We start from the raw sequence: 18,272 nt of genomic DNA on the forward strand, positions 1-18,272 counted from the left end.
AAACCAAAATAAGTATAAAAGAACTCTGGTTAATGAACAATATCAAGAAGGAAATGGAGATCCAAAGTCCCAGGTACAGAAATATACCTATAACTAAACACTTCTACCAATCCCATACCCACCAAGTACCCCAGTTTATGGTCTGACCTTGATCCCTGACAGCATGACTGTAACCAGGTAGTAATCTGGGAGAAGCAAGGCCCTGACCACACTGCCATCCCGCACGTGCTCGATGATAGCTGCATGACAGAATAAACAACTTATGAAAAAGTCATGAGAAGGATAAATAATGCCCAATCAAATTGCATATAAAACAGTAATTCTCCCCCAAACCCTGAGAAAGCCTCCCTCTGAGAAGTGAGGATGCACTGGCACATCATGAATGTTTGCAAGAACCAATCCAGGGAAAACAGCTAAAAACTACTTTTGTCTTCTGAACCTTTTGATACCTCATCGCTCATACCAAAGTTTTGTCATCCAAAATCTAGAATGCTCACCATATACCCTGTGCCAGAAAAAACAATGACTCAGGATTGATAATACTTTTACTTTACTAAGTCTGTAGTTAGGTCTCAAAGTGGGACCAAAAACTATATAGCATATGAATATATATATATGGACTACATGTTTCTACCTCCAAGTAGCAGGGGTAGTATTTAAGTAGCCTTCTTTTAGAGACAGAGATCCACCCAATGTGTAAAATACCAACAACTACTTGCCTGTTAATGGCAAAGAACTAGAAATATACCTGATATAATCTGTATGAACACAATTCAAACTCCAAAATGCCATAGTGTCATTTTACCCTTAAGGATTTCCCTTGGATACTAAATAAGCAGAAGAAAGACTCACTAGAGCCTATAAACCTCAAGAAGCAAAGAGAGCAAATAGAAAGAAATCACCCTGAGTTATAGCTGTTTCTTCCTGCCAGCCTACCATTGACAGGCTTCTGGTGGTGTGAGTCCACAAAGTGCCTTGGGTTCTCGATGGTATACTTAAGGTCCCGGATGGTGTGTGAACCATTCCCCTCACTCCACATCCCTTTCTTCGCTGCTTTTGCTTGTTCCTCACATTCTGAAAGCCGGCTCTGCTCAGGACTAGGACATAAAAAACAAAAGAGCTTGGTTATTGAGTTCACAAACAGAAACCAACAGCTCTTAGCCACTAGGTTTTTTTTAAGCATGTTCTTCCCTGGAAGAAACCAAAGCATTTGTTTAAGACCTATGGCTTAACGACTCAAACCTATAACCACGAAATCACCATGAGCATAATTTCCAGATTCCAAATTTGTTTCTTGAAACAAATTGGATTCTAAGAACATATAATGAGAAGACCTAAAGAACACACTCTGAATACTTCCACCATGGGTGAGTCAAAGACAGCAAGTCAGTGGCTCAGAGGGGAGCCACTCCAGGGGATACAGCTTCATTTAACAACCATCTCAGATTCAGGAACTAGAAGCCAGGCATAGCACAGTAGGACACAATGCAGTGAGGGTGGCTAAGAATTGCCCTTATTCTCTCTCAATCCACAAAACAAGGCTGGGGCGCATACAGCAAACACTGCTGTAAACAGAAAATGTTGTCCCAAAGCTAACTAGCCATTCAATAAGGCAAGCTAGGCAAAAGAATGTTTGAAAATAAATCCTCCTCCCCTAAACAGGTAGAAAACCAAACTATATACCAGAACAGCCAAAAAGTAGACAGATCAAAGCAAGTTAAAAAAAAAAAAAAAAAAAGCAGGGAGGCACTAAAAATGGCTCATCTCTTCATATTTGAACTAACGTTAGGGAGCAATGAACTCCAAGGGCTTTATACAGTCTCAAAAAACTGATACCATCAACAGCTATACACATAAACTGAATCTCCTCTCACCTTGATCAGTAGGAACTGCTAAGCAAGAACAACCTGCCATAGCTCAAGCATACCTCTCTTCCTTACCCCTACCTAAAAGGCAACCATGTCCTCAGAGATCCAAAATCACAGCCAGCATTAGACAGAAAATGTAGCAAGAGAGATAAAAACACAGAAACTGAGAAAAGGAGACTTTATGTTTAGAGGGATTAGTACTCCAGCAGAGATTTCTTTGTTGAGATGGTACAAAACTGTAGTGGGATTTTTTTTTTTTTTTATTATACATTCCGGTTGCAAACTGAATTCCCAAAAAAACACTGCAACAGTAATCATGCCAGTAATTGTCCTTAAGTTAGAACTGCAGCATGCTTCCAAAAACACCACCTAAAACAAATATCTTAATTCAACAAATTCCACATGTATACACACCAATTATGGAGTCCAGCAAATGTCTCCAGGCGATCAGAAAGGCCCAAAGGTGAATGATGCAGCCCCAAAGTCTATGAGGCCTTTGCTCAATCTCATCTTCAGTACACCTCATGCAAATATTTATCTAAAGCCTTTTCTTCAGCTATTATAGTCATATACTATAGCAAGGACTTAATGATTTAAACAGCATGTTTACAGACTCTAAATTACTGATGTAGCATATCACTTTTCAGAGACTAAAGTGTTAATTAAAGCCAGCTGCAATCTATCCTAATGAGAGCTAACACTAGTGAACTTACACATGATACAAGTACTACAAACCTTACACACCTAACACTTCCTTCTAACAAGTTCACACTGCCATTAGCTAAACAAACATGTTTTTACCTACTAATTAAGTATCTAAAGATTCATAGACCAAACAAACTTAAAAGGCTTTGAAGAGAGAGAAATTTTTCCTAACCCTCAAAACAGAACAACTGTGGCCATGTCAGTTTCCTCAGATTTTGCTTTGAATACTATTTATTCACTCAGCTTGACTTCTCACTGCACGATTCCTTGCACTCAATATGACTTCATATATCTATTTATTGTCTGTCCCCCCATTAGAATGCTAACAGAGCCTAAATCGGTTCACTGCTATACTCTCAGTGACTAGAACATAGTAAGTGCTCAATAAATATTTAGGTCTGAACAGGTGGAAAAATTCTCTTCAACTGAATATCTACAGTCTAAAACCTATATAGACTCAAGAATATGAAGAATAGAATTGCCTAGTCTCAAACCCTATTTTTAAAGAAGGTACATAAATCAAACACCATTAATGAATATTTAATGATCTCCTGGTTCAAAATAATCCATGGATAAGAATATCTCAGAAAGCACCTAAAATTATCCATTTTATATGAGGGAACAGGAACAAAAATGTAGCCAAGCCAATTAACAGTTGAACATCTTATCTCCTTTGACATCTCAAGAAAGATACAGGGACAAACAAGTGCTGGATACTTACTTATTAGCTCTCATGCCTTCTCTCCGGGTGGCCAAGCCCTCTGCAACCAGTGACTCTGCAATGTTTTCCCCGGTAGTATCTGAAGAGGAAAACAAGAAAACTAAGAATCAAACCTGCCTCCACTAGCAACAGAGCTCCAGTGGACAGACCACTTTCACACTCAGTTCTTCAAGGAGTGATGCTGCCAGAGATCTGGACAGGCCTCAGTGCAGCACTGAGCTTTTCAGAAGACCTCATCTTCCCACATGTCTAGATTTGAGGACCCAAAGACTTATCCATCTTCTCAAGACTTTGTTTCTAATTTTCTAGTGTAACTCCCAGGTCAAAGGCAATCTCAGGAACCACAGGAGACTGACAAGAAAGCAAGACACATGTGGCAGGCTGCTCAGAAGAGCATGAAGCAATAACCAAAGGAAAGCAAAGCTAGAGATGAACACAGACCCACTGCTTAGCAGCTTAGACAAGATTTCTCAGTATCCTAATTCATTCACCCCTCGAGTAGGGACAGCACTAGCCTCCACTGGTTCTTGAGAGAATTGAATAATGTACGTAAATCACCAGATACCTAGCCAAGTGCATGGCAGAAGTAAGAATAGTTCCCTCACCTTGGAGGGATAGACACATTCATTTAGGGTTATGTATCACTTCACACCTCAAAGTCTAATTCCTCTCCACAATGTCCCACTCCAAGAAGACACCAAGACAAACTATGCTACCTGAGAAAGAAAGTATCTTGCTCTCATAGAGGTTCTCAGAAGACAGTGTCTTAGATTCCTTATCTCACACAGCAGCCAAGAAAAATGAAGTTAAACATAAAACTCAACCTGATGAGGTTCTATTCAGGCACTTGAAACATTAATTGCATTTCCATACTATTGAAAAATTTTTTAAGCTGGGAATATTCTCTTAAATCTTCGCTTGTCAGCTAAAACGATAAAGAAAAGACATTTAGGAGGGAATCACCACATAAAAATCTTTAATATGGCAGAGAACAAGCTCCTAGATAAACTGAAACACAGCAGTCTAGCTTATAGGTAATGTCAGCACAGAAAAAGATTGTTTAAGATTTATACACTACACATCAACTTCCGTAAACAGTAATGAGTGCATACACCCCCAAGCCCAACCTGAATGCCTCACTAGTAGAATGCCAAAAAGTCTGCAGAAGCAAATTGTAAGCCTCTTTCCCTACCAAAGTTGAAGAGAATGATATTTATATGAAGAACACTCAAGTCTGAGGCTCAGGGTGGATCATCTGTTCTTTCTATGGAGGTTAACGCTGAAGCCAGACACACACGTAACTAATATTAGTAGAGATCACATTGGTTCCTTCAAAGCAACAGGAATCCCAAGAGTGTAAAATCAAAAGGAAGGATTCAACAATTAGGAAAGGTTGAACACTGAGATGCCAAGAGGTCAGGGGGTAGAAAGAATGAAGCCCAGGTACAAATAAGATGCGCAGTCACAAATCCAGCCCATCAACAATGCTCTCCCACATTATCTTGGCACAGACCACTCAAAAATGGCCCATTTCTAAAAAGTTGAATTCCAAATGCTCTTCAAAAATGGAGAAAAATATATTCCCCTAGGCTGAACCCTCAAAGGAGGCAACAAAAATGTGGTACATAAGGAATCAAAAAAGAAATTTGCAAACCACAGACCTCATTCTTGCTCAATTACTTATCAAATTAAGATTCTGATCAAATCACAATTGGGGGATAGTATTCAGAGCAGATGGATTACCATGTTGTCTTCAAAAGTGAGAAAACTGATCATCCCTTTTTTAATAAGTCCTGGGCTAACCTCAAATTCTACCATTTTTTTTTTCCCATCCTAAAAAGAGAAAGAAACTGAATAAGATGCCTCCAAGTTCATTTCCAACTCACTTTTTCAAATATCTCCACAATTATAATCAGTCTTAACAGGATGTCATTAGTCTCACCACTCAACCTAGCTTGTTTACCTCCAGCTCTGACTACATAAGTCAAATAGATGATCTAAGACAGCTTAGCTGCATGAGATGTTAGGGTTGCTTTTGTTTTGTTCTGTTTTGTTTTTAAGAATCACAGGAAACTTCTTAAAAATGTGCTCTCAAACTATTCATGTTCATCATGTTGCTTTCCATATTTTATCAATTTTTTCAATGTCCTATATCTGTTGAAACTCCATTCCCAATCTTACTCTCCCCCTCCACCTAAGCCAAGAAGACCATAACATCTCACATCCCATTAGCCATCTAGCCCAGCTAAACAACAGGGGCATGCACACATGCACATGCACACATATTCACTGAGTACACAAACCATGCCAGAGGTGGCACTTTACATGTACCATCTTTTTAAACTTTATCTTTACATATACTATCTTTTTAAAGCCTGTGTTCTTTCAATTCTTACAAAACGTGTGGCCAGGGGAAAAAAAAATGAAAAGCCCTGAACAGATCTTCCTTTCCTAAAGAGTCCCCAAGAAGAGAAGAAAAGCCACAAGATAAAGAAAATAGAGGATGCAACATCGAAAATCTATAGGAATTCAATTAGCACTCTGACCTAGAAGCACAGAGCCATTAAGTTCCACAACCTGGTGGCCTAAACAGGAGAGAGACTGCTACGCTATTCCACATCCACCTCAAACCACGCCAAGAAAGTAGCACAGGAGTAAACAAGGAGCAGGACTGCTGGGGTCGTGCCTGTGCATCTATGTGCCATGTGCCCAGTACCTGATGCATCTCCAATGCCACCTACAGCCAACTCCTCAAGCTACCTCCACAGTGGACTGCCACCACATGAAATGCCCCCTCAGAGGAACTTTACACTCCATGAGTGCACTCCTCCTTGCCACTCACCTTTTCCAAGGTAGATCATGCCATACTCTCGCCCCTGGGGAGTCTTGTTTTCTATCGTGAAACAGACTTCCTTCCCAATCAGCTTCTTTCGAAGGAACTCTCGAGCAGGAAATGCCCAGGGCTGAAAGACAAAACAAAGATGTCACAGGAGAACTGCCTATTCCATATCCCGATCAGAGTTCAAGCAATTTCATGCCTTCAATAACCGTGTGAGTACCTAGCACACCTCTACGCTAAGAGAGAACAAGAAAACAAAATGCACACAATGCAGATTACACATTTAGGGGCCTCATACAAACAGAAGGTCTAGTGATTAGTTAACAAACCCTAAAAACAGGCCTCAGAGCTTTCCAGACACCAGTAGTAGCACTTTCCCCATCACTGCCTGCTCAGTTACAGCTTACTTCGTGAATAATATTTGCCAACACTTTTATAGCACTTGCCATGTGCCAGCCACTGCTCTAACTGCTTTCTATGTATCAATACACTCCCTGAAATGGGGAGCCCAGGCTCCAGAAGATACCTGGAGGATATCTTAAATAACAACTGCCACCTTGTTATTTATGAGAAACATCGTAACTAACAAATACCACCTCCATTTGTTCACCTTTTTTCCAATTTACAAAGCACTTTCCCCAAAACCAGTTTGAGGCACTGCTAGAGGAACAATGAAGGCTTAGTGCTATTATTTCAGAGTGAATTCACCGCTCAAGAAAGAGCCTTATTTTGTTATTTCTGCCTTTTAAAATACAGCAGCACAGTTGAGGACAGTCCCCGCAAATGTCTCCTCTTCTATCCTGCTCCAGTCTGAAGCCTTTGCCGGTCCCAGATTCTTAGAAGGACATCAGTAACAGCCCTGAGGGGGGATCAGCAATTGTGGCAATTTCTCCCTCTCACCCACTCACAACATAGACACAGGTGGGAGTTACACATCCCCACATGGCATGTCTCCAGGCTATGAAGAAAATAAGCAAAACAACTGAGCACACTGGTACACACCTACAAATGCAGCAACTCGAGAGGCTGAAACAGGAAGATCACAAGTTTAAGTAAGACCAACCTGAACAGAGATTGTCTCAAAATTTAAAAAAAAAAAGAGGCTGGGAGTATAACTCAGTTGTCACCTCAATTCACTCCCTAGGAACTCGTTGAAAGGAAGTTAGAAAGGAAGGAAAAAAGGAATAGAGCAAAGGGAGAGTTTTGTCCCATACCTGCCCCACCACTCCTACGATGGTTCAAAGAAGATGTCTCCTCTGAAACAACCCTGTCAGAGTGGACACTGGCACCTGAATTTATAGTCCAGTCCTAGCTCAGTTCCCCAAGTTCCCTTAGAATAGAAATGGGAGGGACGGGCTCAAAGTTCCAGGAGCATATGGTCAGTAGAAGCTCATGTCCTGAAAACACACAAAGGAGAAAAGGGTGTTCTTCTCTTACAATGCAATATGCACACATTCCCTATGAAGAGCTCTTAAAATCACAGAACTCCAAATGCACATAGGAAAGCAAACAGTAAATGAGTAAGTAGCCTGAAGAGGAAGCCTCTGCTTATCTTTTCAGTCCATGAAGATTAAACATGAGGTCACTCAACAACATTTCTAAATGAAAAATATACCCAGACCAGAAGCCAACCAAAATATGGCAAATCCATCAACTTGCTGGGCTGGCAGTCATGTAACAGTGCTGTTATATATCCACCAACTGTGACTGGTTCCAGGAAGAACTAGTCCCAGGTAAGGGTGCTCAAAGACCCTAAAACAACCTTGTATTCACTCACATGATCCTCTCTCCTGAAAATTATAATAGGCAAAGGAGCCAATCACTCAGTAGCAATAAACAGTTCTCCATATCATTATGGCTCATTCCCCACCCACATTCCCTAAAACTGAAAACAGAAACCACTTGCCAAAAAGAGGTCAATAACTGATTCATAATCCCAATTATCAATCATATCACAGAAATAACAATAAACAAACCAATAGTACTGAGCCTCACACAAACAAATTAACTTAGTGGTCAACTTATTCTACAAATATACCCAGCTATGGCTGTGCTTATAATACAGCCCCAAGTACCACATTAATATTTAAAATTCAGTAATATTCTTCTTAAATACTGGCAAAGTTCTAATCATAGTTGTGCTCCTAAAGGAAGTTAAGACTTTGGTGAAAACTCATGTAACTAGGGTCAGTTCATGAGGCTACCCCTTAGGGAGATCCTACAGTTTCTACCTACCAGGCAGAAGCTCTCTAAAAGTTTTCAAGGCTTGCTGAAAGAAAACCTTTCACTGAGGCCCTCATGTTTTAGAGTTGGTCAGTCACTGGGCAATAAGAGAAAGCCACACTGGAGATTTTGAAACGGACACACACCTAACACTGTAGGAAAAAAACTGCCTAATTTCTACAATCTTCCTTCCCTAAAGCAGCCCTCAAGTCATTTTCTATGAAGAGATGGGTGAATTCTGTAACCAGAAAAGATATCGGCTAAGACGAGAAGAGGCTCAGAGCTATGCAGGAAAGAAACTGACAATGGGTGCTCACAAGGGCAAGAGAACAGGATAAGAGAGAATCCATGAAGGCTGAGGATGAAGCTCTGTGGTACAGCTCTTGCCTAGCACACATGACACTCTATTTTAATCCCCAGTAACATGATCAATCAACACCACAAAACAAAACAAAGAATCCTTATAGAATTAAGGCCAGTGCCTCCACATGTAAACATAGGACAGTCAGGAAGGCTTTCTGTCTCAAAAGAATCTCCTACAACAACCCTAAAAGGCAGAGAACCTCCCTAAAAGCATTATCAGGAGCCAAAATGGCCTAATAGGAAGAATAACTGGTCTTTTCATATGATGTCCCCATCTAAGAAACAAGTAGCCTTTAAGTGAAGATTCACAACTACCTCCTCCTCCTCCCTTTAGAATGCCCACTGCAGGTACTCTGAATCTGGCAGCTTATTCTCCATGCTCAGACGCAAGCAAACCTGTGACACCTGAAGTGAAATGCAACTTTCTGATTCCAATCTTTTTCAGTCATACTCCTAAAATTACTGGGACAAGATCAAACCCAGAACAATGTAAAATCTTAAAACCATGGTCTAGCATTTTATACTTCCATCCCAGCCCCATACTGGAAAATAAGCCCAGGGCACTGTACCACTAATCTACACCTCCAGCTTCTTTATTTTTTATTTTGAGACAGGGTCTAAGTTGCCAAAACTGGCCTCTAACTTGGAATTCTCCTGCCTCAGCCTCCCAAGTAGCTGAGACTACAGGACTGAACCACTATGCCCAGGTTGTTCTAAGACTCTTGTTCCTTCTTCTCTTCTAATGACTCCATTGTATCACATGGATATCTTGCTCTCCCATCTCTCCCTCACCATCCTAATCCTCAAACTCAAGTGAATATAACTGTCACATTCACTGCTGTATTTCTCATGAAACCAACATACAGCTTTACACTGCAGGAGCTCAATTAATCTGTGAGAAATAAATATATAAATCCCACAGTGCCCATCAATGCAGTATCTAGGCTGCCTGGAGTAGCTAGGCAACGCTGGGGATTAGCCTGGGACAGGGGCAGTGCCGGCTGGGACATACAGTAGGGTTGCTTTCATTGCCACAGGACTTAGGAGAAAGCTGAGTACCAGTGAAAGAAGATAACAGAAGGAAGGCAAAAAATAATCAAATGAATGATATTTGGGGTAGTGATACAAAGGCAAGAAAAAGAACAATAATGTCTTCGATATTTCTTGAATGTGAAAAGAACCAACAGCTCCAAAACAATGGAAGCCTGGAAGGGTGGTGCCATGATGAATAACCCTCCTGCTCCCAAAGAGAAATGTTTGGGTTCTTTTCCTCATTATCCTCTTAAACATTTACTCACTGTATACCTGCTTTGTGTCGGGTGCTGACTAGACACAAGAACCCAGAGAGAGAGAAAAGGCCCCTTCTTTTGAACAGCTTATGATCTAGTAGAGAAAAGCACAGACCTGGAAAGAAATGTTGAGGATGCTCTGCCAGCACTAAGATGGGATTCGAGGAAGTGTCCTAGGCCACACAAATGGGGAAAGGACTCCTGATGGAGGGAGTAGCATGAGCCAAGGACAGAGGAGGTACACTCCTGTGTCCTAGGAGGAGACCTTAGTGCTGCATCATGGTTGGGCCTTAACATTCCCAAAGAAACTGAAAGTTAAATCACAAATGCTCTGTGTACCAGGCTAAGACACATAGGCTTGTCAGTGAGGAACCACTGAAGTGTCTGGGAATAACAATGAGCAAGGCAATAAATGAAATTATGTTTCAAAAGAATCTGGGTACCTATGGAGAAAGGATTAAAAGGAAGAATGAAGCAAAGGGACTTCATTTCAACATTTCAAGCACACTATCAAAGCTGAACAAAGAGCAGTAAGAACAGCAATAAAATGTCAAGGATGGATAAGAAAAGATTTTAAGGAGGCAGAATTTCTAGGTCTTGATAAAAGGCCTGGATATTGGGGGAGAGGAGGTGAAACAAGAACAAGGAAAATCTGGTTGGGGCATTCCTGGTACTGACTCAGGGCAGCTTCAAGGGCACAGCAGGTCACAGCAGAGTGAGGACAGACTAGGTGTTAGGAGGGAGAAATAATGACTGTGGGCTCACTGAATCTACAAATACTTCATCTGCCAGGGATCCTTGAAGAGTAACTGGAAGAAACTTGATGAGACTGAGGTGCTCTAGAAGAGGCAAAAGCACTAGACTGTATAATACATGGGACTAAATGGAATGCCAGGTAAGATCAGAGGGTATTCTTTCAGCTAGGATAGTTCTGGTCAGATTCTATTGTCCTGTTATATGGCATACAGTTATACTTTAGAACAAGTCCCAACTGGTCTTGAGCTTCTCTGCCCCAGATTCTCACTCACAAAACGGGAAATTAAAACACAACCCTCTTTCTTAGAGGCTACACTGCTTCTTTCTTCTGGAGAAATGAACTTGATCAGCTCCAAGAAAGGTCAACACTCTTCACCTCTCAGAAGCAGTTGAGTTGTTATATAACATGCAACTGAAAGGAAGAGTACTATTTAAAATGTTGGTTTGCTCATTTGGTTAGCACCCAAAATCTGAAAACTATTGAAAGAGACTTAATCTTTAGTACTTGGTGTAACACAGCAGCAGTGATTGCCACACACTACCATTTACTAAGTACTTTATGATGCTATAATGCACAAAGCCTGTCACATTTTCTCGTTTAATCCGTATTGAACAATCCTGAGGTATACACTATATATTCCCAACACCTGTGGTTACTGATGAAGGACCAATGAAAAAGACCTTATCTTAATCTATTTAGTTAATATTCCAAGATTCTAACTGGTTCATTTGACAAAATGATTATTTTTCTCTACTTCTATTATCTGTAACACTCCTTTATATCTTTTTTCTTTCTTTCTTTTTTTTTTTTTTTTTTTTTTTTGCAGTACTGGGGATTGAACCCCCAGCCTCACACATGCTAGACAAGAGTTCCACCACTGGGCTATATTCCCATCCCTTCACTATATTCTTAATTTAAACAAAATGCCCTTAGTTATAGTTGAAAAAAAAAACTAAAACCCTAAATAAAAGATCCTCATGGGCTCCAACTTTTCCTTCTTCACGACCCTGGAGAGCAAAGGAGAGCTGAGGTACTAATTTGTGTAACATCAAATTGGAGCAAAGGACAAATAATTATTTTCTAGAAATTTTATTTCTATACCCAAAGCACTACTAAAGAAGAGCCAAACACACCAATGTTTCAAAGTACAGAAGCCAAGAAAACTAAATTGTGCAGAACTGGGACTCAAGGCAGCTGCCTAGAGAGGAAAGGAGTCCATAAAGCAGCCCTGGAAGCCAGGCATCAGAGGTGGGGGAAGGGGAGTGCTAGAGGCATGGTAGAGATAGGGGACAAAAGCTCAGCAGTTTCTCAAGTCACCTTAACCCAATGGTGAGTTGCTGATAATTTCATCCCTTAAAAAGTCCATCTTCAGGGCTGGGGCTGTAGTGGTAGAGCGCCTACCTCTAACGTGTGGGGTACTGGGTTCGATCCTCAGCATCACATAAAAATAAATAAAGATACTATGTCCATCTACAACAAAAAAAATACTGAAAAAAAAAGTCCAGCGCTGGGTTGTGGCTCAGTGGTAGAGAGCTTGCCTCGAATATGTGAGGCACTGGGTTCGATTCTCAGCACTGCATATAAATAAAAAATAAAGGTCCATCAACAAGTAAAATAAATAAATAAAATCTAAAAAAAATATTAAAAAGTCCACGTTCACACAAAAATTTACAAACAACTCCATGGGACTCGCAGATACCTTTAGGGATACGTGGATTTCAGATTAAGAATCCATAATAGGGACCCAGCATGTATCATAGGATACTATTTATGAAAACAATGCTATATAGATATTAAAAATCTTTGAAAGACACTAATAACATCAATGGTCTATGGGGGGAAAGTACTAGCTTTTCACAGCTGTCATAACTGATGATGACTTCAAATGGCTGAGACTACCTAGAAGATGTTCTCAATTTATTCCCAGAGTAGCAAGGGAAAATACCAACCAACCAAAAGGTTCAAGAAAAGCCCCAAGACCCTTGATTGCTGCTAAGGCAGTGAATGTGAAACTACAAGATGCAGCCACAGGGATGTACCCAGAGCCATCAGTCCCATAATTCCAAAATACTCAAAATACAAAGGAAAGAAAGCACATCAAAATCATAACAGTTACAAGGTGCAATGGTGCATATCAGCTCAAGAGGCTGAAGCTGGAGGATCGACGTTCAAACCCAGCCTCAGCAACTTAGAAAGGCCCTAAGCAATTTACTTAGCAAGGCCTTAACTCAAAATAGAAGATAAAAAGGGTTGGGGATATAGCTCAGTGGTTAAGCAATACCTGAATTCAATTCCTGATACCAAAACAAAAAAGAATCACAACAGTCAAGGGTGAGATTGAGCTGTTACCCACGTCCACAGCCTTAGGAGGCACCTACCTCATCAGGGGTGTCTTTTGCATCTGGTTGTGTGGCAGCTGCCCGCCGGGCAAGATTGCCAGCGCGAATGTTGCTGAGGTTGATCTGCCTCTCAGGAGGAGGCCCACCACGAGGCTGCCCTCGAACTATGATGGCACACCCTGAGAGGACCTAAGGAGAGACAAAAAGAGAAAAATTAGTGTTCTAGATGTGACATCAACATAATGTAGGTTGTTCACTAAGGCACTAATCCCGAACACCTTAACAGTATCACAGAGGCCCTCAAATATTTGGTGAATAAAGAGAATTGCTTTTAACTTTATAAGAGAAAAAACTGCATAAAGCCCTGGGCCAGCTTCCAAAATGATGGTCCCAAAAATACAACAGGAATTAAACAACCAATAGAAAAGCCATAAAACAAATAGACTGGGATGAAAAAGTATGTGAGATATGGAAATTAATGACCTTTGTAATTTCATCCCAGCAAGCACCACCACTTATGTTCTTTTCAATTATTAAGAAGTTAATATCTCTATTCACACTTTCCATTCTAGGATTGAGGCAAACATGAACTTAAGAAAAGGGGAAGCCAAAAAAGCCCCTACACACCATCTAAGAGAGGAACTGAGGGTACCCAAGGTCAAGAGAGAGAGAAATCTGTCATGTAATCTGGAAAGCCAGTTCCTGGATGATTAGAACAGTAGACTCTAAAAGAACTTTAAGGCTCCCATATGTAGCAGCTCCTTTGATCTCTGACCAAGGGTGCCAGGCACAGAACCCACTTGCAACTGAGAAAAAGACATTTAGATCACTAAATGCAGATGAGGCCAGAGAGGAATGATCCTTGTGAAGGAAGATGAATCAAAAAAGAAGAGTCTGAAGGTATTATGGATTGGATATGAAGGTCACCTAAAAGCCCTAGTGAAACGATTAGAATATCAGAGCTCTGACCTAATCAGTCCATCCTAGTTTGAATGCACTAACCAGGTGATAACTAGAGGTAGGATATAGCTGAAGGAGGTGGGTCACTGGAGGTGTCCTGGAAGGGTCCATCTTCCCTGTAGCCCTTTACCCTCTTTGTGTTTTCTGGTGGCCACTAGTGAAGCAGTGGACCTCCACCATATTCTACCACAGTGATATGCTATCTTACAACCCTCTTACATGGTCTAACCCTCTAGAATCTTGAGCCAAAACAAATTTCCCCTCCCCTAAGTTGGTCTTGTCAGGTATTCTGGTCACAGTGGGAAAAGCTAACAGAGCAGAAGCCACTCTAGCTAAGATTTCTCCCTCACCTTTCCACCTTAAGTAATGCTATAAATTGAAAAACATAAATTTAGAAGTGCATTTCAACATACATGTATAAATAAAAGAATAAGAAAAATAAGTAACTGAATAAATGCTGTGGTTTAGATCTGGAATGACCCCCCAAAGTCTTGTATTGAAAGCATGGTCCCAAGGGCAGCAAGTTCAAAGGTAGGGTTTTCAGGCAATGACTGGATAATGAGGGCTCTGATCGCATAGGTGAATTAATACACTGGATGGATTAACCAACTGACAGCTGAATGAACTAATAGGAAGTGGGACCTAGCTGGACAAAGTAGGTCATAGGGTATACCCTGGGAGGGTGTTTTCTCCCCAGGCTTTCCCTCCTCCACCCCCTCTCCCCCTCTGTCCTCTCTTCTTCTTCTCAGCTACCATGAACTGAGCAGCTCTGTTCTAGCACTTCCTCCATGATGTACTGCCTCATCTTCATTGCCCAAAGCAATGAAGCCAGCTGAGCATGAATGGAAACCCCAGAAATCATGAGCCAAAAGAAACCTTTCCACCCCTAATTTGCTTATGTCAACTATTTGGATCACAGTGATAAAAACTGACTAACACAGTAGTCACTACCCATATTAAGAACTAGAACACTGTCAGAACCTTGGATTCCCTCTGTGCTCTTCTCTACTCACGTCCCCTTCGCCTGACACCACCATACTCCTTATGATAATTCCTCCCTTGCTTCTTTGTACAGTTCTGTACAGTTCATCTATATATACATATACTTGGCAATATGGCTTTATATTTTCTATTTATGAACTCTCTACTAAGTGAGTTTACTGCACGTACCTACCAATAACTTGTTTATTTTGCTTCTTTTGTGTTTAGTAGAACTCATCCATGTTGATGTGAAACACTAGTTTTTCATTTTCATGGCTGTATAGTATTTCATTTTCTGAAAATACCACAACTCATTTACCCACTCTACTCCTGTTTTATGGGAACTTTATCAAACAAATAAGCATATTCCAATTTTTAAAAACTGGTGCTCTGATTAATGTCTTAATATCTCCAATGATTTGAGCAGACAGACCTTGACCTAAATCACTCCTCTCTAGTTATACTCACACAACACAGTACACACAAACAGTCTTACTAATCCAGTTACAAAACATGCTCTTATTATTATTTCTGATCAAGTGTTATCAGCAATAAAACTCTAAAATTGCCAACCAAACAACCTTGCTAACAGCCCTAGGCATCATCTCTGGGAAATGAGATTCTAGAAAGACAGCTCTCAAATCCAAGCCAAGAAAGAAGAGGTAGACTAGAGCAGAGGATACCTGGAGTTCCTGAATGAGACAGATCAAGAAAAAAAGGAAAAGAGTTTGAATCTGAACTCATTTACAGTCAATTATTCATCACAAATGACATCAGTAAAATACATAACAAAAAGAGCACACTGTAGTATACATGCACTTTAAATATTTCATGCACGTATACCAAAGGAGGCCTAGGAGAGCCACGCTACTCATACCACACAAACCAGATGATCTGTCTCCATTACCTGCTCCACAATTTTAGTTCAAGTTTTCACAAAAATAAAGCATTCCCAGGGACCCAACATGTCACTTGATGAAGCACAGTTGGAAAAGCTAATATCCACTTACAAGAAAACGCACTGTGGCATACTGCTAAATAAGTACTGACCCAGCTCAGGAAACCAAAGTCTGACAATGACCACTGAAAAGCTCAAGAACAGAGTAACTCAGGAGAAGAATCCCCTTTCATCCCTAAACATTAGAAAGGTATTGCCTCTAATGCCTCTGCCTAGTAATCTAGGTCCCCAGGGGCAATGAGTCTACTATGTATTATCTCAGCCCCATGAAGGTCTTTGGCAAATAACTAGCTCACAATAATTTTGCAAAAATACTCTTCCCAAATGCTGTCAGAACTTTGCATTATTGTGCCAAATATGCTTGAATTAATATTAGACAGACTTGGTTTTTTACTTTTTAGGCTGCTCTGTGTATTGTATTCTATTGAGTATGCTAATTTGAGCAGCAGCCACCAATTCAACCTTCTAAGAAACAAGAATAGATTCATAATGGCAGAGACTGCTACTTCTATTCCTCCCAGGTAAGGACTGATGTGTACAGCTGCCTCTGAACTGTCTTCCCATCATTTGCCAGTGACCTTGGAGGAATGGTAGGAAAAGATTGTTAGGAAAAATGATTTCCCTCCTACCATTTACAGAAACGGAAATTGTTCAAAACACACTTAGCTCTCCCCATTTCATTTTCCAAGCACTGTTAAACCTCCTCCACCTGCCTTGCTTGTCAACCATCTATTCAAGTTCTTCAGTAAAAAAAAAATTTTAACGGCTTCCCTTTACATAAGATTTTCAACCAAATAAAACCAAAGAAAAATAGAAAATACTTTAAACGTCTAAGTAAAATATGGAAAAGATCAAGATCTACATATCAGATAATTTAAATTTCATGTGGCATCAACGCATTTTTTCCCTTCTGAGAGACCTGCCATCTAAGTTGATTTGGGAGTAAATTACAAATGCCTAACCACTGAGCCATATCCCAGCCCTTTTTATATTTCATTTAGAGACAGGGTCTCATTAAGTTGCTGAGGCTGGCTTTGAACTTACGATCCTCCCACCTCAGCCTCCTGAGGAGATTACAAGTATGCTCCACTATGTTTGGCCTAAGTTGATTATTTTCATAAGTTTATTCACTGATTGGTTTATTCATTTAGTTAATTATAGTTATTTATTTTATTTTTCTTTTAAATATTTATTTTATTTAATGTCTAACTATGTGTGGGTCATTGTTCTAGTTAAGCATCATACTTCACTGAAACAAAAACATTTCTGCTTTGGGGGAGCCAATATTCTAGTGGGGACACAAACAGCATAATAAGTAAAATGTCATTCATGAGAATTTTAATTTCAGAGGAATCATGTTACAACTGAAGGGAGACTGTCATGGGTAATTGATCGCTGAAGCTGCACTGACTGATTCATGTTGCAAACTTTCATGGATGCAGTAATTATCCTTAATTGCTAATTTATAGGGCATAGAAAACAAGTCATATGGTTACTGCTTTATCCAATTATATTAATAAAATGACATATTCTAGAAAACCAATCTTAGGACTACCTGATGCAGCAGGAGGTTTGTGAAACCAGCTGTCACAATGAGTCCAGTTTGATTGAGGTTATGGATTAGATAATTCTCAGCTCTGCCAATAAAGGCTGCAGAGAGATGTGTATGATTCAAAGCACCTGGATTCAGGGCAGGAGTCAGGTGGCTACAAAGGCTGAAACAAGGCAGCTGAGAAAGAAAATGGGGGCTCAAACTGTTCAAACCCACTTACAGGTTTACTGGGAGATTACCTACAGTGAAACACTATCTGGGCAGCCACTAAAATGTTGCCCAGCAACAAGAACACCACATTAAATCTTCACTAGATTCTGATAAATGATCTGGTGTGCTTAACTCTTTAATTCCCAGCCACTGGCAAGAGTAGACAGAAATCTTCCGCAAAAATCTACAGCAAAGAAAGCAGCCGTACAGAAATTCTTAAGTACATTAATGCAGTCAGCATTTTTTTCCAGTCTAAGAGAAATATCTTCTTCACTTGAGGATCATCTTATTACTCCTGCATTCTACCTGTTCAGATAAACCGGGAAAATGGCAACAGCAACACCTGCTAATATAAAGAACCAAGATAAAGAATGAGGGCTCAATAAAAGGCCCCAAACAAATCCATACATTTATGGTCAACTGATTTAACAAAGGGCTAAGAAAATTCAATGGAAGAGCGGTCCTTTCAACAAAAAGGTGTCAAGATAACCAGATATCCATAAGCCA

At 40.3% G+C, this 18,272-nt stretch overlaps 1 protein-coding gene across 1 annotated transcript in view; it reads right to left on the reverse strand.

Moving 5' to 3' along the window:
- Snd1 (staphylococcal nuclease and tudor domain containing 1) overlaps positions 1-18,272 on the reverse strand; it is a 410,467-nt gene that overhangs the window by 363,369 nt on the left and 28,826 nt on the right. Inside the window, exons 2-6 of the mRNA XM_005319414.4 lie at positions 13,144-13,293; positions 6,137-6,257; positions 3,295-3,373; positions 937-1,097; positions 148-239 (exon numbers count right to left, since the gene is read on the reverse strand). Coding sequence (XP_005319471.1) covers positions 148-239; positions 937-1,097; positions 3,295-3,373; positions 6,137-6,257; positions 13,144-13,293 — 603 coding nt within the window. The remainder of the gene's footprint in view (positions 1-147; positions 240-936; positions 1,098-3,294; positions 3,374-6,136; positions 6,258-13,143; positions 13,294-18,272) is intronic.

Source organism: Ictidomys tridecemlineatus, chromosome 2, assembly GCF_052094955.1.
Source record: "Ictidomys tridecemlineatus isolate mIctTri1 chromosome 2, mIctTri1.hap1, whole genome shotgun sequence".
Taxonomy (NCBI): Eukaryota; Metazoa; Chordata; class Mammalia; order Rodentia; family Sciuridae; genus Ictidomys; species Ictidomys tridecemlineatus.